This window comes from Centroberyx gerrardi, chromosome 12, assembly GCF_048128805.1.
Source record: "Centroberyx gerrardi isolate f3 chromosome 12, fCenGer3.hap1.cur.20231027, whole genome shotgun sequence".
NCBI lineage: Eukaryota > Metazoa > Chordata > Actinopteri > Beryciformes > Berycidae > Centroberyx > Centroberyx gerrardi.
In genome coordinates, this window is record NC_136008.1 from 21,483,895 (window position 1) to 21,509,744 (window position 25,850).

At 44.7% G+C, this 25,850-nt stretch overlaps 1 protein-coding gene across 6 annotated transcripts; it reads right to left on the bottom strand.

Moving 5' to 3' along the window:
* Positions 1-1,956: 1,956 nt before the first annotated feature.
* Positions 1,957-23,947, bottom strand: klhl32 (kelch-like family member 32). Of its 6 annotated transcripts, XM_071902431.1 has the most exons (10): positions 23,925-23,947; positions 22,302-22,482; positions 17,612-17,719; positions 12,768-12,866; positions 9,581-9,796; positions 6,100-6,826; positions 5,821-5,879; positions 4,474-4,666; positions 2,723-2,817; positions 1,957-2,118 (listed from the first exon to the last, which is right to left on the bottom strand). In XM_071902431.1, exons 1-10 carry the CDS (start codon positions 23,945-23,947, stop codon positions 1,957-1,959), a joined length of 1,863 nt encoding a protein of 620 aa, XP_071758532.1. The 6 variants fall into 6 exon arrangements, with proteins under 6 accessions (XP_071758532.1, XP_071758533.1, XP_071758535.1 ...); XM_071902432.1 differs by lacking the exon at positions 17,612-17,719; XM_071902434.1 differs by lacking the exon at positions 9,581-9,796.
* Between the last annotated feature and the right edge of the window lie 1,903 nt (positions 23,948-25,850).

The window sequence follows — 25,850 nt, forward strand, 5'->3', positions numbered from 1 at the left end:
CAGATGCATTATTGATGAAATAAGATGTGAAAATAAATATTAATGCGCTTATATTGGTCTCACTACCTTTTCATTTCAGTTACAGAGTGAGAGAAATGAGTTATATGCGCATAGAAATAAAGACAGAGTATTTGTGCTTTTACCATGAGGTGCTGGATCTGTCTCTACTTGGTTGGCACTCTGAATTACAGATTTGATGACAGTCGTGGGCGAGCCCAAAGAGTTCAATAGGAAAAAAAAAGTGAGTCAAGGAGAGCGTACTGTTTGTTCCATTTCTCTTTTTCCTTTCCAGTCGCAGCAATCTCTTGCAATCCGGCTTTAGTTTGCACCTAATCACATCAAGTCTCACTCCTGTCTCCCACAATCACCAAGTCCCATTTTCTGTCATTGCTCGTCATATTCCAGTCTCATCAAACTGCAATGCGTCTGTTCGCTGGAGCTTTCTGCTGTACTGTATTCTTTTTCTCCAACAGTATTGGAAGTGGTGGAGAATTCATGCAAAAGAGGATAGTAGTAGAGGTGATGCCTTAAATTAGTGTTCAATTATCTATTGCTGATGAATAATTCTAACGGAAGACTTGTCACTCCTCATCTTCCCACGGTCATAGCTTAGTAATAGACCTCAAACAATATATTCCAGGCTGTGATGCTATTTATATAGTATCTCTTTATTCTGCAAAGATGAAGTGTCCATGTATTCTTTCATACACTGTTTTGGGTAAAAGAAGGGAAGTTCAGGGGTCACCTTTTCTCTTTTCTCTTTTTTGGTCAAAGTAAAATGATGGTTTTTGAAAATCAGCATAATATAGTGTCATCATATAGCTTAGTTTCTCCTACATACAGTTTGAACAGTATACAGCAGATATGCTCTGAATGATAACGATGACCAGACATTCATTTAAACATAAACAGTCTTAGGTCCTGAGCTTAATAGAAATCACACACTCAAGAGTTACACAGGTCGACAACATACACACAGTATATGGCTGCTGTTTCAGAAAAATCAAGTAGCTGCAATTTTAGTGGTTTCCATATTTGAACTGAAAGTTTACATGGTAACCTGTTAAGAACCCAATTTATAATGTTAAAGCTACATGCAAGTCAATGAGAAAATAGGCATTGTTTTCTAATTGAAAAACATACTTTTTGCAGATAAGCGTTTTTCAGGCCACAACAGTGATTATGGAGGTTTGATGGAAATGATGTGGTCCATTGGTACGATGCATCGCGGATTAGATGACAAGTTATATAGTGGTTTTAGCTAGACAAGCACCTATAGCCCTATAATGGGTTACAAAAAATGGAGCTGTTTTTGAACTCTTATGGACAATTCAGTCTGGCTTCCATTGAGTTGTTCAGCGTGGCGTGCATCTGCTTACCGCTAGTTGGATCAAAGCAATCCCTATCCAGTCATTATCACAGTCACTTAATAGGTGGCAAGATTGGTGTTTAGTGTCTGTCCACTTGGGGAATCTACGATCCTTCTGGAGCCATCGTTCTTAACTTGCTCAGCAACTCTTCACTGGACATCTTGAAGATGGTCTCAGTCTTTGGGGAAGGACTTAACAGTCATACTGGATTATTGTGACAGTGGCTTGTTTCTGAGTTTCCCAGAGGCTTGCAGAATAGCATGGCTGTTGTAGACAAGTAGATCAGGAATATAACGTATTGTTATTGGATTTGGATCTCAAAGAAATCCCTGTACACTATTGTGGCAGAGATGCCTAGTTCCAACCTCAATTTCAGTAATGATTACTGTGATCGGGTGCATTTCTGTCAGTCACTTTTGCAAATTCTGACTGTCCAGGCAGGGTAATCAATGAGCAGGGGCACAGTACTGAAAAAAGCCTCAATCCAGACCTGTGGGTGGAGGGGCCACATGTGGCTCCAGAGCTGAGGGACTTCCATCCTCTGGTTATGTGTTCATGTTTTCTGACATCTTGTTTATCGGTGATATTAAATGGCACCTATCCTGTGGTGAGGTACTTGGAGTGTCTGTAGGTTGGGGCAGGTGAAGTACGGAGCAGGGAGGAAACACGTTGCTATCCCGTTGGAGGCGAACGGCAGCGTTGGCCCGTAGAAAACCTCCTCCTTCCCCTCTGTGCTCACATCCAGCACCTGGAAAGTGGCAGGTTATATTGTGCTGCCTTCAAGTGCTCCTAGTAAACTCCTCCCTTCAAGAACGGGATTCGTAAATGTGACTAGTCGCGTATTCCAATGCTTTTTCAGGTAGAGCAGAGCAGCTTTTCAGGTACCCTTCTATTTTGGAAATCAAGCAGTGCAGAGTTACTTTGTACTACAGCAGCATAATGAATTGATTGCTGTATAATTCACTTTTACCATCAGTTGTTGACAGGGCCTCCATGCTCCGCCCCCCAAACGTCACCTCTCGGCAACTCGGATATCATAGAAAATCACAAATTTCCCAGTCACATTTACAATTTTGTTAGATCGTTAATGCGCACTAATGTCGTAATTATGATATTTCTAGTAGCACTTGAAGGCAGCATTAAAACATGGCATCAAAATCTTTTCAACATTTGTACATGACAGAAGGCTCTTAAAGTTTTTTGTTTTTTAGCCTGTGACTCAAATTTACTACGTTTAATCTTTCCCTATAGATTCAGGCTAATGAAAATAGATTTATACTCTTCTCAGGTAAAGACCCACCAGAACTGTCACAATTGTTATAAAGCTAAGTGCAAACAGCCACATCGCTCACCTGAATACATGCCAGAGGCTCGTTGGTCCAAATGGAGTACCCACCCACCACATAGATCCTGTCATCATGGACTGCTACTCCGGACTCGTTTTGACCTGGGGAGGACAGAGCCGACACGATGCTTCAACTGTGCCGAGCAGAGGGCGTTCTGACAATATGATTCCACGTCCCCCGAGAGAGAGGGAGAGATAAATGGAGAAAGACGGGGCACCGGGGGGGAGGGAGGGGAGGGAGGGGAGGTTGTTCAGAGAGCCAAGATTGAGCTCCTGCTCTCCTTCCTGTGACTTTGTCTTAAACTTTTACAGAAATGATACAAGGAAGGGATCCAAGTTAAAAAAAAAAAAAGAGGAAAGTCACGAGGGAATAAGGCAGGAGGGAGGGAACAGTGAAGTCAGCAGCACAAGCTGGACACGGCACACATGAACTTTGAACCCACTGAGCCCTTATTTCAAGCTGATGAGGACCAAACCGAAGACTGCAAGATCAACACTGTCCCTTGAGGGAATATGAACTGGACCACATCTTATATGCATGACCGTGTGTGTGAGATGCCCACTGATGAGCAAGGTAAAGAGACATGTCCACTCGCCCAGGTCCAAGTACTGTGTGTGGTATTGTGTCTGTGTGTGTGTGTGTGTGTGTGTGTCTCCAATGCTTGCACTCCCTCCCTCCCCCAACAGACAGGAGGCTGAAGGTGCAGCATGCCTACTGCTCCGATGTATGGATATATGTTTGCATATGTGTGTGCATGAGTGTATCCAGTGTGTGCACTGCATAGCACTCCCCCACCCTCCCACAGCCAGTGGGGAGGTAGTATGTATGCACTATGTGTGTTGTTTGTATGTACTGAGAGAAGGGAGAAGCAGAGAGCACTCACTCAGACTCTATTATTATTGTGCTCTATTTAAAAAACTCTGCTCTCAATAAATTGGTGTTAATGGAAAACTTGCAAAATATGGCCTTCTGTTGCAGACATATTCAATTTAAAACATCTAAGGAGTACTTTAGTACAAATTACACCCAAACCAAAATAATTGGTAACTTCCAGAGCCAGAAATGTACAATTTTGTGATGAGTAGTTTTATAGAAAAACTTTCTGTACCAGCTTGGTCACTATGCATGAGGCAGCTGTTAAGGCAAAGAGCCGTGGCTGTGCTTAGCTAAAGCTGCACTAGGCAACTTTGCGTGTTGGCAGCCCCAAATGGCAGAGAGCGGTAACTGTTTGAATTTTGAGGACTTAAATACCCAGAAGTCATGTAACGTGACATCAGTAAACTAAATGTGTGTTGGGGGTGGAGAGTGCTGAAGAGGTTCAGCCATTGTTGGTGAGTCCAGCTTTCTCTGGACGGAGCGCTCAGTCGCTGGTGTTTAGGAGTAGCTTGTGTATTTCGCTCTCAACTTTGAATTCGTCTCTACTTGTGTGTGTGTGTGAAGTTTTCTCATCAGTGCCTACACCCGACATCAGAATTTCATTTGGGCAAATAGAGCGAATCTACGGCGTCTCAATTAGTGGGGATGGGACGCTCTTTTCTGTTGCCTCCCCATTTTGTGATTTAGGCAGATAAGACAAGTGTATGTTTACATAAACATCTTGCCTAGTGCATCTAGTTTTTAGGAGGAGGACAGCACATAGCAAGACAAGAATGTGGACCAGTTTTTCACTATTGACTGATTCATCTTCTCAAACATTTTTGGTACGACATTGTGAGTGAATACGTGTTTGCACGTGTGCGTCTTGTCACCCCGCCCACCGGTGAGGAGGCTGAAGGAGCAGCGCGTCCACTGGTCCAGGTCCATGTTGTAGGAGTCGATGTGGCGGACCAGGATGCGGTCGTTGTTGTAGTCCAGGTCGTTCCCCCCGAGCACGTAGAGCTGCCTCCTCACCGCCGCCATGACGTGGTAAACCCGCCTCTGCAACATGGGACTGCGGGCCAGCCACTGGTTCTGACAGGAACGGAGGGGGAAAAAAAACACAGATGGAAGGGAAAGAAAGAAGGGAGAAAATAATGCGAGGAGAACGAGAAAGAGGCGAGAGATATTGCGAGAGGGAGGGAGAGAGAAACGGAGAGAGTGGGAAGGGAAGAGGAGGGAAAGGAGGATGAATAGGAAGATTAATATTTAAGCATATCCATGCATGGGTAATTGATGTATGCTCAGTGCTAGATAAATAACGTGACACTGGAGCTCTGGTTTCTACTAATGACTTCCCTCCCTATTTCTAATCATATGTTTCAGCCACTCCATTTTACACCGAGGATCCCTGCACATTTCACTAAGTGTGTCGAAGCTTATTTTGTGTCCGCGTGTGCGTGTGTGTGAGAGTGCTTGATTGAGGGAGAGAGAGAATGAGAGTGTGTGTGTGTGTGTGTGTGTGTGTGTGTGTGTGTGTGTGTGTGTGTGTGTGTGTGTGTGTGTCTGCTGGGAGCTGACGGGTGGCCATCTGTTGAGGGTAGAGTGGGTGGGGGGTTGCTGTTGCTCTGGCAGGTGAATGTAGATTCGTGGTGAATACAAATGAGACTCTCTCCCTCTCTCTTTTACTTGCTCTTTCTTTCCCTCTCCTCCACGCCAACATATACACACGCAAACCCATATGGACGTGCACCTTATATATATATATACACACACACACACACACATATAATCGCTCACACCTGCATACCTCCTATACAACATACAGCCGTAGTAGGATCCAAGCTTAATTCACAGCTGGGTCATAGAGATGCACAAACAGAAATTGCTGTGCTCATTTTCATGTTTTGTTGAAAGCTCATACATATCCTTCATTATACCTTTATAATGGCCTTATTCCATTGTGATAACTAGTGTGAGTATTGCAAGTACACAATAATATTTGATGAAAATCACGCACTCACCACTGCAACAAAACAGTGCAAGTCTGAACAATAATGTTTGCACTCTTTGTACTTAGGATATTGTGTTACACCCTTTTATTAGGAGGATTTTCATTAAGTACTTATAGAACAGTATGACTGTGTACTTCCAATACTTTCCCATAATTTAATGCATTGGAATAAAGCCAATGCAAACTGAAGTGTTATCTCAGCCTCTTCTCTCCCTCTGGTCTGCTCCATAATTACCTGTTCTGGGTCGTACACCATCAGCCGATTCTGGTACTGAGCAGTGTTTGTCACTCCACCTGAAACACACAGGAGCAAAACACCAGGCTTTTAACAGAGAGCAGTAGGTTTTGGTGCACACGTGTATGGAAAAGTGTGTGTCTGAGGTAAATGTCAAGTTAAGAGTGTGTATGCATGTGTTTTGTGTATGCATGTATACGTGTGCTGCAAGTGTGTGTGCATATGACAAGGTAATGTGGGAGTGTGTGTCTCGAGTCCTTCTTCCCCATCTGTGTGTACCTGAGACCCAGAGCAGGTTGTCGGCCACACAGCCGGCGTGGCAGGACAGCGAGCGGTCGAAGGACTGGACGAACGTCCATTTGTTCCTCTTGGGACAGTAGCGCTCCACGGAGGGCAGCACCTGCCTCAGCTCGTTCCTGCCCCCCACGGCATACAGGTACTGCCCCAGGGCCCCCAGGACAAAGTGTTCCCTGCAGGCCTTCATGGGGGCGATCTCCGTCCAGCGGTTCCCCCGGGGGTCGTACCGGCAGGCAGTCCTCACCGCGCACGTCCTCCCGGTGGCGTGCTCCACCTCCCCGCCCGCCACAAACAGGAAGTTCCCCATGACGGCCACGCAGTGGTGGCTGCGCCCGGCGGGCATGGGCGCCAGCTCACTCCAGTTCGACCCCCCCGCCACGCGCACGTGCTCCTGGGCGGCCGGGTTGAAGTAGCGCAGCTCCCTGACCCGGCTCACCTCCCGCTTCCGCCCGCCGGCGATGTAGAGGGTGAGGGACTGGAAGCGAGGCCTGGTGCGGGCCGACTGGCGCAGGGGCTGGGCGAAGGTGGTGTGGTGGTACTCCAACGCCTCCTCCACCAGGGCGGCGGCGGTGGGGCTGGACTGGACCAGAGGGTGGCTGCGGGCCAGGTGGTGCAGGGTGGGGACGTCCATCAGGCCGTAGCGGACGTGCTGCAGCAGGTCCTCGGTGTACTGGTAGCGACAGTCATGTTCCAGCCACCGAACAACCAGCTAGAAGAGAAAGGATAAGTGAATAAGTGGAGGATGATGAGAGGAATGGAACAGAAGGACGGAAAGGGGGAAGAAGACAGGAGAAAAGGAGAGGGTGATAAAAGAGATGGAGATGGAGAACGAAATGAGATGGAGAGTGAGTGATGAGGGAGATTTTAGAGGAAAGGAAAGGGAAATAAGGGAAGGCAGGGAGTCAGGATGGAGAACAGAGGATGAGAAGAATGAGGGAGAGGGTGAACGAGGCAGGAAACAAGTGAGGGGAGACAGCAGAAGAGAGGTAAAGAAGAGTGGGTGAGAAAAGCAGGAGTGGAGGACTGCTAATCATAATTATTCTTCCAAACACCTACAGACCAGTATGGCAAGATCAAGGCGAGCCAGCCGCTGTATTTACATCCAGGCTTGCAAACACACACACACACACACACACACGCACACATGCACACACGTATTCATCAGGAGCATTCAATACAGACTGTGACTGTAAATATCCACAGGCACACTCCTTTGTTCAACGCAGGCAGACTGAGTTGCAGAGAAGGGATTTAATTGAACTTGAGAGCGGTGGAAGGTTATTTAGCTGCAGTGAGGTGTGAATGTGGGCGAGATGGCTGGAGATCACTGATACCATTATCAGGGAAACAAAGTGGTTTTTAACACAATCTGTGTAGAGACAGGGAACTTATTACAGCAGCATAAAGGCAACTTTTTGAGGCAATGGAGATGGGCAACATACTGTTTTCAGACAAGGACGAGCATGGGCAAATGGGACAAAATCACTGTGAATAACAGAAGCATCATTTCAAAAACACTGCTGGTCATAGTGGTTGGTAAAATTGCCCATCTACATCAGTCCAAGTTGTTACCTGTGTATCATAGCCTCAGGATTACAGCTGTGTCCTGACTGAAAATCATATTCACCTTGAATATGTGCTCCAATATCACACAGAAATCACAATACAGCATTTGGTGTATACACATGTATCTATGCATACACACTCGTTGTGTACATTATCTTGGCAACCCAGCCCAAACCCAATTGCTCTTTCTGTATTCCCCCTTCAATATACTCCAACGCTGTGAATACACAACAAACCCAAACATGCAACTCAGTATTCTGTCTTCCTGTGGTATCTGTGCCACTCTCCTCTCTCTACCTCGCCCTCTCTATCGCTCACCCCCCCACACCCGTTCTCCTCCTCATAGCTCTGAAGTGACAGTGTGTGTGTGTGTATGTGTGTGTGTGTGTGTGTGCGTGCGTGCACTACGGCAGCTGACTGTGAAGGTCACGCTGCATCACACAACTTCCTCAGGGCACAGAATAAATCAACTCCTCCTCCTCCTCCTTCCCCTCCACAGTGAGAGAAAAAGAGGAAGTGTGAGAGAGTGTGTGTGCGTGTGTGTGTGTGTGTGTGTGTGTGTGTATGAGAGAGCGCGAGAGAGAGAGACCACAAAAGTGAGAGTGAGGGAAAGAGACAGTGAGAGAGAGTGATGGAGGGGAGGGGAGGGGAGGGGAGGGGAGAGGGGGGTGGGGGGGGGCAGAAAGGCAGAGCAAAGGATGGCAAGAAAGACGAAAGAAGAGAGAGAGAAAAAAAAAAAAACAAAGCCGGAGAAAATGTGATTTCCAGAGCGTGAGAGACTCTCCGAAAACTCAGAGTGACGATGATTGACGGCCAAACTATATCGGTCCGGTATTGCCGTGCTCACCACCCCCCCCCACCCCCCCACCCCCCACGACCCCCCAACCCTCCCATCCACCCGCTCCCCCCCTTTTTCGGACGGCAGGCCCCCGCTTGCCGCTCGCTTCCGTCTGATGCCCAAATTAACCTTCTGGGCGAAGTGAAGGAGGCCCAAAGCAGCCTAATCAGAGGCTGATTATGGCGGCGGCGGCTGGCTAAAGGGTCAGGGTAATTGTGCCATCAGAGGCCTGATTGTTTTCAATCAGACGGGCGGCCGAGTGACAGCTGGGGGATTGGGGCCCTGATGGAGCCGCGGTGGGCCTAATCAGAGAGAAGGGGAGCAAGAGAGAGAGAGAAAGAAAGAGAGAGAGAGAGAGATGTGGGGTGTGTGTGTATGGGGGGGGGGGGGGGGAGGCTGATTGGTGCAAATGAACAGTCAAAACGGCAGTCCCCACCCCACACTGCCGCTTCACTCCGCAATCTCCACACCCCGGCAGTTCATCATGCATGCACACACACACACACACTCTCGGATGCATGGACTGACACAACCCAACAGTCTTTCTCTTTGACACACACACACACACACACACACACACACACACAGGCAGACACTGTACTTTCTTCTTGCATTCACTCATCAATATAAACAAACAGTGAATGAGATGCAGATGGCACTGTTTAACTTATCGTTTAGTGGCCTGCGTGTGTGTGATGCACTGTGTTTGTTATGTATTGCGACATGCACTTCTATTTGTGTGCGCTATATGGCTTGGTGTGTGCACTCCTCCTCATGGCCAGGATGCAATTTGTTCAAATTTAGAAAGATTGTTTCTCACTTTCTTTTTCATTAAAATATTGTCTTGACAAGGAGCATGCATCACACTCCCGCTCCCACCGCCAATCTACCCCATGTGTCTGTATAGTAGGCAAAGAACAGCAACCACACACACCTTCCAGCACCATAACATCTCCTCGCCTCCACTCTCCCTCGCCTCCAACAGTCCGGCATGCGTGGAAAAAAAACAACACCACACACACACACACACACACACAGACGCACAAACACTTCCAGTACCTTCCATATCTCCTCTTCGCTGAGGGAGGTGAGGCGGTCGCTCTTCAGCACCTCCCTGAGGAGGCGGTAGGGCAGCTGTAGGGCCTCGTCCTGCCGGCTCTGGCTCAGCTCAGAGAGATGCTCCACCAGGAAGCCCACCACAGCCTCCTCTAAGGCGGGGAGGTGGAACAGGTCGGCCACGCGGTACAGCTCCAGGTAGTTCACATTGCTCAGTTCCTGCAAGGGAAGGTTACACACTTACATACACACAGTACATACAGATCGCCGTCCTCTCCCACCATACATTAACCTGGGTGGAAAGGATCCGGAGTGAGCTGTCAGACCATGTGACCCTTAAATACGTCACTGAAACCAGCAGATGAAATGTTGTCTTCTCACTTTGCCTATACAATGGTAGATGAAACACTAACACACATTATTCTCAGAGCCCATCAAAGGGAGGGGTTTTAAAGGGAGGAAAATGGAGATGGCAGCCTTCTTGCGAACACACGCAATGACATGAATCCCCCTATTTAAGTGAAATATCGACAACCAACAATGCTTTTCCTCCCAAACACTCCCTGTTAATTCTGTATAATTTTGTGCAGTGAGAATAAATTAATGGTTTGATTTGAAATTGCTATGTGTCCATTTTGGGGAAAAAATGTTTTGGAATGATTAGTGTGTTTTCTCCTCAGTATTTCAAAAATGCATGAGATCACATGCTCTAAAATGTCACTACTTTGTAAGCAGATATCTTCAGGCAGCAATTAACTTCAATAATATTCCAAAGTGAGTTTTACTTTAATGCCAGTAATCATTTTATAAGGATATGTCCCATTTTTCAAACTGTAGATATCTCATTTTGAAATGAAACTCACCCAGATGTGTGTCCAAGAGTTAGACATGAACACTCATTCTCATGTATTATACAGTACATTTATTATATTATACATCACATGAAATTAAACTGATGAACTGATTTCAGTTGCATTGTCAAATGATGCTGATATTACAGATGCCAAGGATGGAGAGACAGAGACAGATAGATAGAAAGGATGGGGGTGATAAAGAGATGAGCTCTCAGTAGTGGAATAAGACTGCCATCTACTGGCTGTACTTCACCTTATACAAACAGATGCATGAAATACTAATCCCAATGTGTTTTCACAGACGTTCCCCACTTCTAGGGTTCGACCCCTAAGGGTTTTTAAAGGCAGATGTCGATAGCTGATAGTTTCAGTATTTTCATTCAGTAAATTTGACCATTTTAATGGCAAAAAAATTATAAATTGGATACCAATATTTTAGGATGGAAGCTGCTGATAGCCGATATTCAAGATTTATAGCCTAAATTTGGCTATTTTCATGCCCCAAAATTTTCCAAAAAGTACCAGTATACAATATGTTTCCCCCAGAATGTTATTCTTGTCAGGGTGGAAAAGCTTCTGAAAGAGCATTTAGACCATGAGACACTGAAACTCTCCATTGAAAACAAGGATGATGATGATAATAACAATAATAACAATAACAATAGTAATAATATTGATGCATACTTGTGTGTAATCTGATCAAAATGTCATATTAGAATCTATTGAGATAAAGGGCTTCCCATAGACTACCAGTGTAGTATTGATCAATTATATAATAATCTAATCAAATAACTAGATTATAAACTACATCATATCCATCATATTGGAGATGGATGACACTGACTGGCTGATATCTGATTTTGAATAATGCAGCTAATACCGGCCTGATGTCATCGGCGTAATTTATCGGTGTAACCTTACCTTCTACTACACACACTAACAAAATATTAACAGGCACTTTTCATACGTTCTGCACACAAACAAATAAGTAGACGAACAGATGAACAAACAGAACATTGTTGACATTGTTCCGGATTTTGCAGTGTTGTCCATAATGAAATATGGGCTAGCTCATTAATAGCAACCAACAGGAGAGAGGATATTGCCACCACCAGATGGCATGTAAGAGCACAGTTTACCATGGTGATGTAACTGTGTAATGACTGGGGTGGTAAAACATGCTGTATCTAGGATGGTGGCAGGGATTTGTGTAGTTTTAGCTGATCTGTCTTTCAAATAAACATGGAAGGGTGTGATGGTCAAACATGAGATTAGATACAGTGCCATGCCGCATGTGTGTGTCTTTTCCTGTGTGTGATTCCATGTGAGTTTGGTGAGAGTGTGTCAGTATCGTTCAAAATATGTAATTAAACCGTTATCAAACAACTGCAAAATGCATTTAATGGGAGAAGGGAAAACATTTCATATGTAGTATGTAATGCATCAAGGTGATTCTGTTCTGCAGCAACCTCAGCCTAGTTTTGCCGTTAGCTAGCTTTTGGCTGTTTCCCCCTAGGACAGCGGGCAGAATTTGCTGCCGTCCAACAGATCCACCTTGAGGTTAGGGATAAAGTACATGAAATGGGCAGCAGGGCGGTATAGTGCTTAGAGAGACGTCCTTCAACCAGACAACCCGGATTCAAGCCCCTGAGTCAGCAAGCATCTGCCCTGCCGAAGTGTCCTTGAGCAAGACACTGAATCCCCTGTAGCTTGACCTCTGACCTCTCTGTGGAGGGGCAAGCAAGCAAAAACACAATTTCCCTAAGGGGATCAATAGAGTATTACATTATTATTTGTGCCTTTACACTGACTGGCCTACAGTTGGTCTTTAATTAAAGATTGCAGTAATTTGGCGTTAGTTATCCTTAATTGAATGACAGCAGTTTTTTTAAGTAGCTACTTTTTGGCATGTAGTTTAGTTACCAACAAGAAATGTCAACTGCATTCATTTAACAACTGATTCAGTATCACCGTTCCCACCATGGTGCTGATATAAAATTCCATGACTTTCCATAACTAAATCACTTTCATGACCTAGAAATTTTATTCCTCACTGGCTTGTTGATGTTGTTTGTCTAAAGGGGTAAACAGTCTGGTTTCCATTACATTTGGGCTGAAAACCTCCATCTAATGCAACACAAGAGTGAAACAAGTTGTACAATAACTTCCACTATATTCCTATCAAATTCCTAGACTTTCCCTGTGTGGAATACGCCTCTCTGTAGTATGAAAACTATGAATCGGATTCCTATTATTCCTGTGCCTGCATATGCCCAGAGATACGCCTCCATTTCATACACACAGACAGCTGTGTGTGTGTGTGTGTGTGTGAGTACCTGGATGAGGTAGTGGGAGCAGAGGCTCAGGAGCTCCAGCAGCTGAAGGTGGCTGCCTGCAGACAGGACGTCCTGGATCACCGCCGGCTCCAGCAGGATCTGGCCAGAGGAGAGGACCAAGGTTATTTTTGTTTCATGCTTTTAATTTAGTTTTCGTTTCTATTTTAGCTTCAATTCCACTTTAATTCCTTTGAATTTTAGTGTGTGTTTTTAGTTGAGTTTTAGCTTTTCAAAGTAGGCCTACTCTAGTTTTATTTTTTACTTATTTTTTATTCTCCTTTTTGTAGTAAGCACGTTGAGGGAATGGTACTTTGTGGCATGTTTACTTACTACAGATTTAGAAATGTCAGTAGGTTAAATGTTGTTTACATGAGTTAAACTGAAATCCCTTAAATTGGGAGAATAAATTGCTGCCATGACAGAAATTACTGCTCTCTCCACACTTGGGATAGGATCAAAACGAAAACTACAAATAGTCCATGAGCATTTTTATTTTACTTTAGTTAAAGTTTAGGAACCAGGTGTTGATATGTTTGCTTGTTAGCTCTTGTTTGTTTGTAGCATGCTAGCTGACATTGTTTGCCAATAGCTTGGTTGCTATGGCTGTGTATTAGTAGCATGTTTGTTGGGATGTTGACTGTTATGTTAGCTTGTTAGCTTGTGCTAGTAGCATTCTATCAGACAAAATGGTTGGTAGTAGCATTGTTGATCTGGTTTGTTAGTAGCATGGTTGCTATTGACTCTATAGTATGAATATGTTGGCTTGTTGGCATGTTTTGGCTGTTTGTAGCATGTTTGCTGATATACAGTATTTAGAGTGTTCACATGTTGACTTGCTGATTTAATTTGGTGTCTGAGCAAACTGTCTCAAACCAGCAGAATCAGCCATCTCTTTAGCCTATTGTTGATACTATTTGGTTTGTGAACTGCTGAATAGACCGTCAGTCCCTCTCATTAGCCTGTTGTTGTTGTTGTGGTTGTCAAAATCAATAACAAGTTTAGAAATTATTGAGTAATGTTGGGAATTAGGGATAGCCTGCCTAAGTGTATAGGTCCAGGGTAGTGGAGTTGACTTTAGCTGTATTTGGTGTTGAGAAGGGGGGGGGGGGGGTCCTGGGCCTAATTCAATGAAACATCTGTGATTTAGGAAACCACTTTATAACCCCAGTGACATATCCACACTCACACACTTGATCCTGTAACATTTAGATTGATTTTACTCATTGATTGTTTTTATTTTGTCACCTCTCACTTTGCACTTTTGTAGGACTATTAATTGGCCTTGCCTGACTGATTTGTGTATTTATTGCTGTCACTGGTAAAGGGTCTTGTATGGAGGGTTTACTGTTTGTACAGTATATGTGTACATGATGTCCTGTCTTGTGTCTATACTGAGCACACTATCTGGGTTTACATGGAGCTTAATATTCCATTAATCATCGGAATAATAGCCCAATCAGAATAAGCATCCCTCATGTTACCACCTCAAACAATAGAGCAACCCATTCCCAATGAAATTTGGTTTGGTAGAAAGGGCAGGTATAAACCTTTGATAATCCGTTCAGTAGCACTGCCCTACATAGCCAAAGAACCGTAACTGCATCAGTAGTGAAACTGAGAAACATTACTTCATCTTTTATCTCCAATGAAAGCATCGTTGGTACAGAAGTGGACTGTATTGTTTAGCAGCACTGCTTATTGGACCAATTTTTGCTTTTATGTAATTTAAATCCTATACTCATTACCTTTGATCTTGAAAACACACAAAAAGCAGAACTGTTTTTTGTATTTGTAGGGCAGAGCAGAATATTAGTGTCTAATATCTATGTACATTTTTAAACTGTCTTCTTTCTTTGGTTGGAATACATAATATTCTTTGTGCAGGTTTGTCCACTTACAGTAATTGATGTCCAAAACTCCTCTACATCTATGCTGATTACATGCTTTGGTGCATGTAAACACACACCTTATCCAGTCACTTTATTTAGCAGTAATTCAGTCGCAATGATAAAAATATTCTGCATATAAACAGACAAATTCTTAGCAAGCCTGGCTGATATGGCATCTTTTTTTGCTCTCCAAGTGGAACTGTAGCTGCAGATTCCCATTTATCACAGCATGGTTTCCAGCCAGGCATGGGCATGGGTCAACCACCAGCAGTGTCTTCCATATCCTTAATGTATTCAGGTGGGAAACAGCAAGCTATGATTCTTTGCTTCCAATAGTAGGATCTGTGTGCATCAAGCTTGTAAGAATAGGAACACTTCAATGTCTGATCACTGGTCAGATCACATGACAACACAGTTATACTTTAATTTAGGAGGAAAACACAAAGATCACCACTACTCTTATTCGATGAATATATGCCCAGGTCAATATTGTATAAAAAACATTCAATTTTTCAAAGTGCTGCACTTTGTGGGATCTGGCAGTGAGCAGAAACCAAGGCAACTAAAAATAATAACTGTAACTGAATGCCCTTCATATCCTGCTCTCCTCTCCACCCCACTGGTCCACTAGAGTTAAAGCACTTCAACCTGACACAGCAGAAGTCAGTTTTATAACACCTGGCTGGTTCTCTGCTGTGTGGGAGTGCAGCGAGCTCTTGTGTACACCGCCATTTATTGTGCTGCACGCTTTTACCTGGAGCAGAAGGTACAATTTTGAAAAAAGAAGCTTGCACAACAGACTATAGATCTTCATTAATGCTTCTAGTCGTCTCATGTACCGAGCACCCGGCCCATGTAGGTTCACTCCACTATATTGCTGATTTATGCTCTTCTGAAAAATGTCATAACTGTGGTCAATCTCTTAAAAACTGTGGCAGTAACACTGCAGATAAGAGTGTAATTACATGGTTTAAATGATCGCCTTAAAAACAGCAATATCTGCTGTGATTGGCCTACGTTTTTTTGGCATGCAGTGCAAATTTCAGTGATGTGTCGCAGCATACTTAGCGACTTATGTCCTCTCTGAGCATTTCCTGCGGCAGTGTGCCTCCCAACCCTGCTGGCCTATGACATGTGGCTGGAGGATTTTAGTAGGTCATTATTTACAGTGTGGAGATAAGCATATTGCCCTCATCTCATCTGCTATCATCTCCTCTGGGCAGACAGGAGCTGAGCAAAGCAGAGCGGTTCGCTAGCCTGCTGTTGACCTACTTACACAGCCGGACCGACTCCCTCTTTGCTCATTTCCACTGTGGAAATACAATTAGGAGTAATTATAAAGTTCCTCTTCGTATACTGCACAGCGAGTCACAGGCTATTGAGCCACTAGGCTGCTTATTGGACCGAGCATCACTGGCACTAAAAGGGTCAGGGAAGGCTATTAGAAATCATCACACTCTCATTCTGTACTGACGGGGTGAGAGTTGCAGGGGTTTTGTGCTGGTGAAATGACATCAGGGCAATGACGTGCAAGTGTCATTTCCTGTGAGTCAGGCCTGACTCACAGGACTTGGTCTTGTTGCTTTAGTATCGAAATGCAGTGCTGTGTTCCAGTCATATGCTTTCTTAAAGGATAACGCTGGTGTTTTTTAATGCATTTCTTATTGTCAACAAATCCTATGAAAGTAACAAAATCAACAATGTGTTTGCTCTACTCCCGTTACTTTCTGACTTCCCACGTACCGTTTTTAGCCGTCAACCCGGAAGTCATTGGCTCCAATTGTAAGCTAAAAACCTTTAAATACAGCTCACAAAGACATAGTTTCAATTTTTAAAATCGCTAACTGTTACCATGAAAAGTCAGACTGTTGTAGTTATTACCAAATCAAATTCAAATGGGAACAAATTCTTCATTACGCCGGGGACTATTTTCAGTGCTACGGAACTACTTTCCTGAGATGGAAAACGTGTTTACGGTCGGCTTATTAAGTTGTTTGAGGAAAAACTCGGCTGGCCCGGTGCATCGCGATGATGAAATATGCTGCCCAGAGCAACGGCATGGCTCTTTGACGTGTTTTTAATAGTTTTTTTAATACAATGGAGTTCTATGGCTGCTGGGAGATGGCTTCATTGGGCACCGGCTACATGGACGAGACTTGTTGGCAAAACAAAATCATTGCTGATTTTGTTATTTTCATAGGATTTGTTGACGATAAGAAATGCATTAAAAAACACCACCCTTATCCTTTAAGGGTGAATATAAATCTGCTTCTTATGTACGTCTCAGGAAATTGCTCAGCAGTGAGGCGAGTGGCAACTGCATACTCCCCTATAACGTTTTATCCGTCCTATATAAGTCCTCCTGCAATTGGAAGTGCTACTGTTGAGTCTAAGGTTAAAGTGGTAATCTGAGAGGTCCTTGTTTTTTTTGTTTTATTGTTGACATCTTTGCTAAGTGCTCTTTGCTGTGGTGTTTCTGCACTGCACTTTCCAGAGATCACCTGTCAATCAAACAGTGTGTCCAGTACTGGGACGTCTTTCTCCTTGGATTTTCTGTTGATGGAGTCTGAGTTTCTTTAGGTGGCGCTCTTTTCTTTGCCTGATCAGCCATGGTGGCTATCACTGCTCATGCTAACTACCGAGTTCTTCTATTTATTCCAAACAAAGTCTATTTTGGATTATTCTTTTTATAGCCAGTGTGTGAGGTTCTTTTCATCATCTTCCAAAAACAGTGAAAATGTAAAACGCATGTGTGCCAGAGGATTTTTCCCAGGAAAGACCTACCAGACACTCTGTGTTTTGAACAGCAAATGTAAAAGCTTTCATGAACTGGCTAGAGGTTGAATCACTATTAGGTTATATCAATCAGTGATAGAGAGTAGAAAAATGGATATTTATTTATATGAAAATGTCACAGATTATTAACACACTATAGTGTCTATAACTCAGGCTCACCTGTCCAGTGTAGGCGAAGTCCAGAGCGTGCTTCAGCCCCACGCTGGTCACTCCCTGCAGAGTCACCTCGTCCGCCTCACTCTCCACCATACACAGGCTGAACATGGCCTGAGGACACACAGCCAAAACATGGAGGTCAGCTGAGGGAACACCACTTATTCGCAAATATGACCACATATTTAGCACATATGGCATATCAGTGTACCGCAGAGACACAGTGTCTACCAACTTTGTTTAAATAACCCTGGGACCACGTCAAACCATTGATATTGCATTGGGAAATGGCAAAAAAACAAAACATGGGCATTGGTGGGGAAATCAATGAGGGTTTTCTTTTCCAATCCCTAAATGTTGACTTTCTGTAGGCTGCTGATGATTTAATATCTATATATTTCTGAAGCATGAAGGGACTGAGAAATGGGTTTAGTGTGTGTGTATGTGCTGCACATACAGCATCGTAATTCATCAAAACCTGCTATACGCAAAATACTAGAACCTTCTTTATTGATTTGCCTGCCTCAGACCCGGAGGTCAGCAGAAATAAATAGCAAAATCAGTACTTCCTGGTATAGAGCCTCTCTCCCTTTCTCTCTCTCTCTTGTTCTCTCTCTTTCTCTCTCGCTCACACACACACACACACACAAACAAATGTGCACACCACACTCACCACGCACGTGAAATCAAAGCAGCGGACTAGCCATCTGCAGGCTGACCCTGCTGTGCACAAGTCCAGCTAGCTGCTCGCTAATCAAAGCTATTGACTGGTGTCACACCATGAGGGGATGACGGAGCCATCGATCAGGGCCGACCAGCAGAGCACAGCGGCGTGGAGGAGGGTGACGGATCAGATGAGGCCATAATGAAGATCAGCACCTCTATATCTACAATCTGTATCTTCAGTCAGAGACGGCAAGGTTTTGAGGCCTTTACCCTGCACCGTTTCACAACAGCATCATAGCATTAAGATTGGAATATTTTTTTCCACTGGATTGTCATGGGGCAAAGATACCGCTAAGATAACTTTTTAAAACTCATTCAGGCCGCTGCAGACCTTTTTTTTTCCCCCCACAGTTCACTTTGAAAAAGAACTTGCCTCAGGTTAGTGATCTAGCCAGCTTCCTATCTCGAATGTCTTTTTAGTCACACAGCGGCAGTGTGCAGCGCAGTCCCTCCACACTATCTGGACTCGGAGATTGGTGCGTAACAGCATTATGGGCATCAAAAGCCCTCGGGCCGTCCAGTCGCTGTAACATTTCTATTTGTCACGAAACCGACATCCTTCCTCGCCTTGCTCCCAAAACTCATCAAAATCTCCCTGATTCATACACATGAACTTTAACCAGGCGCCGCCCTCCGCCCCCTCTCCCCCGCCCCAGCAAATGGCTCGTCTGTATTGTGAGCGTGATGTGTGAGACAGGGTCGACTTCAGGCCACGCTGAGTTTTAACCAAAGCCTGTGCATCTCTCCTCAGAACTGAGCTTTGTTGATTCACCGCTGCGCTAATTAAAAATCCACTGGTTGACTGGGCACAGGCAGGCCAGTGGCACAACCTGGGGTGTGATGGTGGCTGAGCTGTGGTCAGTGTGTGTGTGTGTGTGTGTGTGTGCGAGTAAAACACAGAGAGAAAGCAAGAGTGGAACACAGAGAGAAAGTGAAAGGGACAGAGTATGTGTGTGACAGAGAGAAATTGCCTACACTCTGCATGTATCCTTCCATGTTCGTGTGTGTGTGTGTGTGTGTGTGTGTGTGTGTGTGTGTGTGTGTGTGTGTGCGGGGAGGTTGAGAGAGGACACCCGGAGAGAGTTTGCAGAGCCGTTCGCCTTGAGCGCGGCTGCTCCTGACCTTGCTGGAGGTGCGGAGGGGGATGGCGGTGGTGACGGATGGGTCTTCTGACTTGGGATGTACATATAGACCCAGTACAGACACACACTGAGCCACAGAGCCAGGCTCACTGCAGTCCCTTCACGCCAAGCTGCTGCAGTGGGTTTGCAGTGCTGCAGTCGGCCTGACCTGCCAACACACATTTACGTGTTTCGGCTCTGAGTGATCGTACCAGAGGGGACCTGTGACTCCCTCACACGCCCAGCCAGACATTAAAGTATTCTGCGAGGTTGTTTTCATGTCTGAGTGGAATAAATGTTCGGCTTTAGGTTTCCTCTAAGGGGATGTGGATGCAGAAACAAGCAGGTAGGTCACAGAAACGGTGGTATCTGACATTGAAAACTCCTATACCGCCTAGGGCTTGACTGATATGGGTTTCCGAAGGCCGATACTGGTACAGATGGTTTTGGATTGAAGCTGCAACTGCTTGTATTTTGTGCCATTATTCAAGGTCTTTAAATTTGACTGTTTTCATGCCGGGAAATTCCCAGAATTTACAAGGACTCAGTGTTTCTCCTAGAATTTTATTCTTGGCAGGGTGGAAAATTCTCAGAAACAGCATTTAGACCATAGAGCATTAAGACTCCCCAGAATACTGATATAAGGATACTGATAGGACTACTACTACTACTAATACTAACAATAATGATAATAATAATAATGATAACAATAATTACTTATCCATACATATTTGTGTGGAATCCGATCAAAATTTCACATTAGAATCAATTCAGCTCAAGGTCTTCCCATAGACAGCCACTGTAGTATTGATCAATTAAATAAATATGGAATCAAACAAACTGCGTCATATGCAAACCAACATATTGGTGTAACCCTAATCCAGCATTTATCCTGCATCAGCACTGCAGTTGTCACTGCAGGCTATTCTTTCTCAAATGTTGTAAAGAAAAACTAAATAGGCATGGAAAATTGTGGAAAACAGATTGCTATGAGGTGACTTCAATAGAAGTTGTGTTAAACAGTGCTCTAGTTGTGTGGATGGTACTGAATGTTTTTTGGAGCAAATCCCCAGTTTCCCCTTGGCGATCAATACAGATCACCTCAACCCATCAAATCATAGATATGGGAAGGACAGAATGCACAGAATAGTGATCAGCTGCAAGTCATATGGAGCCTATAGTACTGTATAATCTTGAAAAAGCACTTATTTCATAAAGCAATACCAAAACAATGAGTTCTATGTGGTACTGCTTATATACAATAATATGTGAAATAAGTCTTTTGGGACAATAATGGCTATTGATACAGGGACTGTCCCGGCTGCAGGCGAGCAGACAGTAATATCTCTCTGTGTGACTAAGAAAGCAGACTAAGACTTATGCATGTGTGTGTGTGGGCTTGTGCTCTCGTCGAGGGCGGTGTGTGAAGTCGGTGTGATATATTTGGCCATATTTCCCTGAGCTGTCCAGACGCCTTAGTAATGCGATGGCATTGGAAGAGGCAGGTGACAGAGTCAGGCCAGCTCCCAGGTAAACAACTCACGCTTGGTCAGGTATCTCATTACAATCGCTCATGTCCGCTAGGCTAGATAATGTGTTGTAATCACTGCTATGTGTGTGTGGGAGAGAGTGTGCGAGCGAGAAAGCGATGGGAAGAGAGCGAGAGAAAACAACAGTTGCTATTCACACAGAACCCTCCGAAGCCCCTCGTCTCCTCAGTAAATGAACTAAATGAAACACAGCAGTGGAGTCAGATGACAAACCCAAGATAATGTTGTTAAGCCCCCACAGATGAACAGGGGAGCAGAGTGGGTTTTCTTGCTTACTGTAGCAGACTGATCTAATAACCCGAGTGCTGGAACAACAGTGTTGCTTGGCTCAGCTGGGACTTGAAAGAGCGGCGTTTAAAAATGGGAGCCGGAGAACAAAAGGAGAACAAAAGTGACAAAGGGAGGAGAGGAGTGTGACTCGCCCACCCTCAACTCTCTGCAGAGAAAGATAAGTAAAAATTACCCCCCCCCCCCCCCCCCCATACACACAGAAGGAATAATCCCTGGGCAACTTGGACATATAATCTGCCTCTCATTTTTTTCAAGAGGGATTAATTTCTACTTCCTAATCTGCTCAGTGTCCCTAAATCAAATCTCATCGGTGCCCTTTTCCCTGTGCGGCCCATCTCAGCAAATCTCCTCCTGTCTGGCTGTCTGCCTGCATGAATCCACCTCACTGGCTGCTTGTACGCCCACAGCATGCATTTAGAATCACACTGAATGCGCTAAAAGACAGCATGCAAATGGAAACACTAGGGTTCAGCCGGTTTGAAGGGAGATTTTTGGATTGAAGCTGACGATAGATGATATTCTGTGCCAATATTCTGTATATTTATACCTGACCATTTTCATGCCAAACATTACAGGGATTCAGTGTTTCACGTGTGCGGCTGCGTGGACAAGCCTCTGAAACAGCACAGGGACACTAAAACGCTCCATTAAAAGCCACAATAATGAAATTCTCCGGGTGGGTTAGCAGCTCCTTAAGGCGGAGGGGAAGCAGGTTTCATTGCAGGTTTTACAGACTGACATCCCTGAAGATGGTTGTGTAAAATCCTATCTTCACCTACATCATATTGGCAGTGGGCAACATTGCCTTGCTGATATATGATTTTTATTGAAAGGCCAATATCAGACTGATATACCCACAAACCAATATACCAGTCTAACGCTAGTAAACACCAAACAAAGCATGTCTCTTATGGACCAATCCAAAACATGTTGCTATCCAGTTACAAATTATGTCCACAAAATATTTTTTTTTTCATAATAACAGGTCGAGCACGGTCCAGGACTCACCCGGAAGTAATCGCTGCACGCTGCCAGGACGGCTTTGTGAGCGTGGAACTTCTGTTCACCGGCGACCAGGGTGACATCACACAGCAGGCCGTCCTTCCTCTGCTGGTTGAGGGCGGAGAGGACCGAGTCCTGGTGGGACTTTGACTGGCAGAGCCTCTGTCCTGTCAGCATCTCCCTACCGCTACACACACAAGGAGAGGAGATGTGGTTAGGCTGGAGTAGGACTTCTGGATGGGACACAACTCTGCTGAGATTTAATAATAATCATAATAATCATAACAAAAATACAACTACTACTATTCTTATTATCATTACTACTTCTACTACTACTACTACTACTACTATTATTATTATTACTACTACTACCACCACTATTATCACTACTACTACTATTACTACTGCAACTATTATTGTTACTCCTACTACTGCTACTACTATTACTACTACTACTACTCTTACTATTAGCACTATTTTACAATGGACTTTTCATCTAAAAAGAAATCTCCAATCTCACAAAAGGTAAAAAAAAAACACAACGGGGAAGAAAGTGAAATGCAACACAGAGAAGTGACAGACAGTTTACTAATTCACTAATGGACTGAATAGCCTCTGCCCTCTCCATTATGTCTCCACTGTTACAAACAGACATGAAGAAGAAGGTGGACTTTCTGTCCACAAGTCCATGTGTCTGTCCACAGTTTTCCAGTCAGACAATCAGACCCTGTGTATGATAGATTAGACAAATACACCAACTGCAGTGTGAGTCTGGCAGATTCTGTGACAGATTGACTGACTGACTGACTGACTGACTGACTGACTGAATATGCTGTTGGCTGGTGTAGCAGCAAATACAGTCTGTTTTCCAACCCATCCTCTGTCCCTTCCCGCTTGTACCAATCCATCAGCATCACGCCACCCTGTCCGTCCAAATCTGTCTCTGTCCACTTACAGTCCTCGCTGGCTGTCACTCTAAATGCTGTTGTCTGCCAGAGGCTTGCTCTGTCACCTTCATGGTGATGGGGTGTAAGACAGAGGAAACATTGTCCGCATGTGTGTGTGTGTATGTGTGTGTGTGTGTGTGGTAGGGGATGGAAGTAGGGTGAATGATGAGTCAGGGTGTTTGTTTGGTGGTTGGACTCTGCCTTGGGAGAAAAGGGACAAAATTGCCCAGCTGGATCAGACTGAGGGGAAATGACAGAATTGAACAATCCAGAGAAAGGGAGTGGGATGGAGGGTGAGAGAGAGAGAGAGAGAAAGGATCGGAAATGGAGACACAGAGAGAGAGTGAGAGTGTGTGGGCCACTAAATTACATACCAAGAATATGGAATGGATGGGAAAGTGGCTGTTTGTAGATAAAGAGAGTAGAGGCCGCACACTAGGATCTCCATTCATACACCATTATTAAATGTTTCGATCCTGAATGGATCTTCATCAGGTCAAAATAGTTAATAAAAGTGCTCCCACCCCTTTATATAGTTATTTATATGTAAGTGTCTCTTTATCCACGGTTGCAGAAATAACCCAGCACCACTTTGATGTGCATATATCCAAACTGGATGTTTGTACCATGAGCCATGAGTCTCGAGCGTGTATGTATGCATGGAGTGACCGGGGCAACCTACCTGAGGCTAGGTTCAGAAGGCATGCCCTCAGAGAAGAGATGAAGAGGTGGAGGTGGAGGTGGAGGGGTGGTGCTATGTGGCTCCTGGGGACTGTAGTCTCCTCACTGGGCACATACATCAGCCTGATAGGACAGAAGAGCGCGTCACTTTCAGTCAATCCATCCATTCCACCCAGCCTCGGTGCCACAAAGTGATGCAACCGCGCGCCGAGCTTAACGGTGACTCTTTTCCCTTGTCACACCTTTGCCAAGTGTCGACTTTGACGCTCCAGGTTTGCTTCTTTTCGAGGCCTTTTCAACTCTACACAGGCGGCCACTTCAGAGAAGGCAATAAACAAGCTCAGCACTTCTCAAAACAAGCTGGGAATCCAAATTACACCAAGTCCTTCTGATGTAGCTACAACCTTGACATAATGTGCTACACACCTGAATATGATACCCCCCCAGTCTGCTGCGAAATAATACCCAAGCAGTACAAGACTGAAACAGAGGTCAGGTCTGATGCGCTCTGAAACCCAAGCCGCTCCGAATACACTGATTGAAACCTTACTCACTATACAGTAAGACGGCGCGGGTCTTCTCTTATAGGCTTGTTTCAAAGAGAGTAAAGCTTGTGTATATACGGCTGGGCTAAAGTGTAGGCAGGACTGAGTGTACTAGCGCCTACTCTGCGTGCACAGTCCTCAGGGAGATCTACTTATCGATCCATTCAGGAGTGACCTTCAGACGCTCGGCCGCAGGCAAGACAGTGCTACTGGCTGATGAGAGAGGAGAGAGGGAGCTCCTGGCTGACTCCTGCCTGGACCGGTCAACTCCAGCCAGCCCAACACAGCCTATTGGGCACTTGCCATACCTTAGCCCAAGTAAGTCCAAATTTGATGTTGTAGTTTTAGGCATTATAATGGAGAGCAAAGATCAAGCAAGAAATGTATTTGGAAACCATATCTAAAAACTCACGTAAGGGCAGGAGATTAGGAGCAATATTCCTTCTAAGATAATAGTTTGGTGACCTACATGTCTGATAATTTATCACATTGACCAAATCATAATATCTTGTCAGTCATCATTCATTGCTCCACTTTGTCCCCAGAACTGTTCTTGATGTAAGCAGGTTTGGATGTTTCCATGGCAAATGATGCAGGGACATTGCCCATACCTTTAGGGTTTTTTCTGATTTGACTCTCCTCCAGACACGAGTTTATATCTTTTTTTTGCTTCTGAAAAGATGAAATATCAGGAAGCTGAATATATTTAGGATCTGAGAAATCACAACAAACAGGCCATTGTTCCCTGCACAGTACTGTAATCTCCAGACTGGAAACAACCAGAGAGGTAACTGTTGTCCTTTACGCACAAGAGGCAATTAGGATTTACGCACGAATAGCGCGCAGGGCGGACTGGATTGAGGACGAGGAAGGTTTGGGTTGCCAGATAAGCAGACATCATTCATGCATTCACTGTCACTTTTTTTTTTTATATCTCCCAGCTGTCAAAAGGTCTCCTAGCAACAGGCCAGCGCCTCGGTCCAGAAACTAAGAGGACGCAGCCTGCAAAGAATAACGTCCGCCGTATCAAACCATAAATCCTGTTGCATGCAACGCAGAGCGCCCCCCCTCTAAAACGCAGCAAGTCCACACCAAATTACATTGAAAGCACCTTATGGCTATTGCAGGAATGTATTTATTCCCCCTCTTAATGTGCCACAGGCTTACGCACCTCATATGAACGTGTTGTGAGCCAGTCCCGTCCCCCTCGGCGGCGCCTCCGTTAGAAATGTCATTTGATGTCCGAGCTTGATCTCTTGTACATCTGCGGCGGATGGAGAGAAGAGTGCAAAGCCGAGCAGATGCGCTCTGTTATCACGGACACTTTATTGGTTACACTGTAGCACCTAAATTGTTACATTGTAACCCCGCCTCTCCACAGC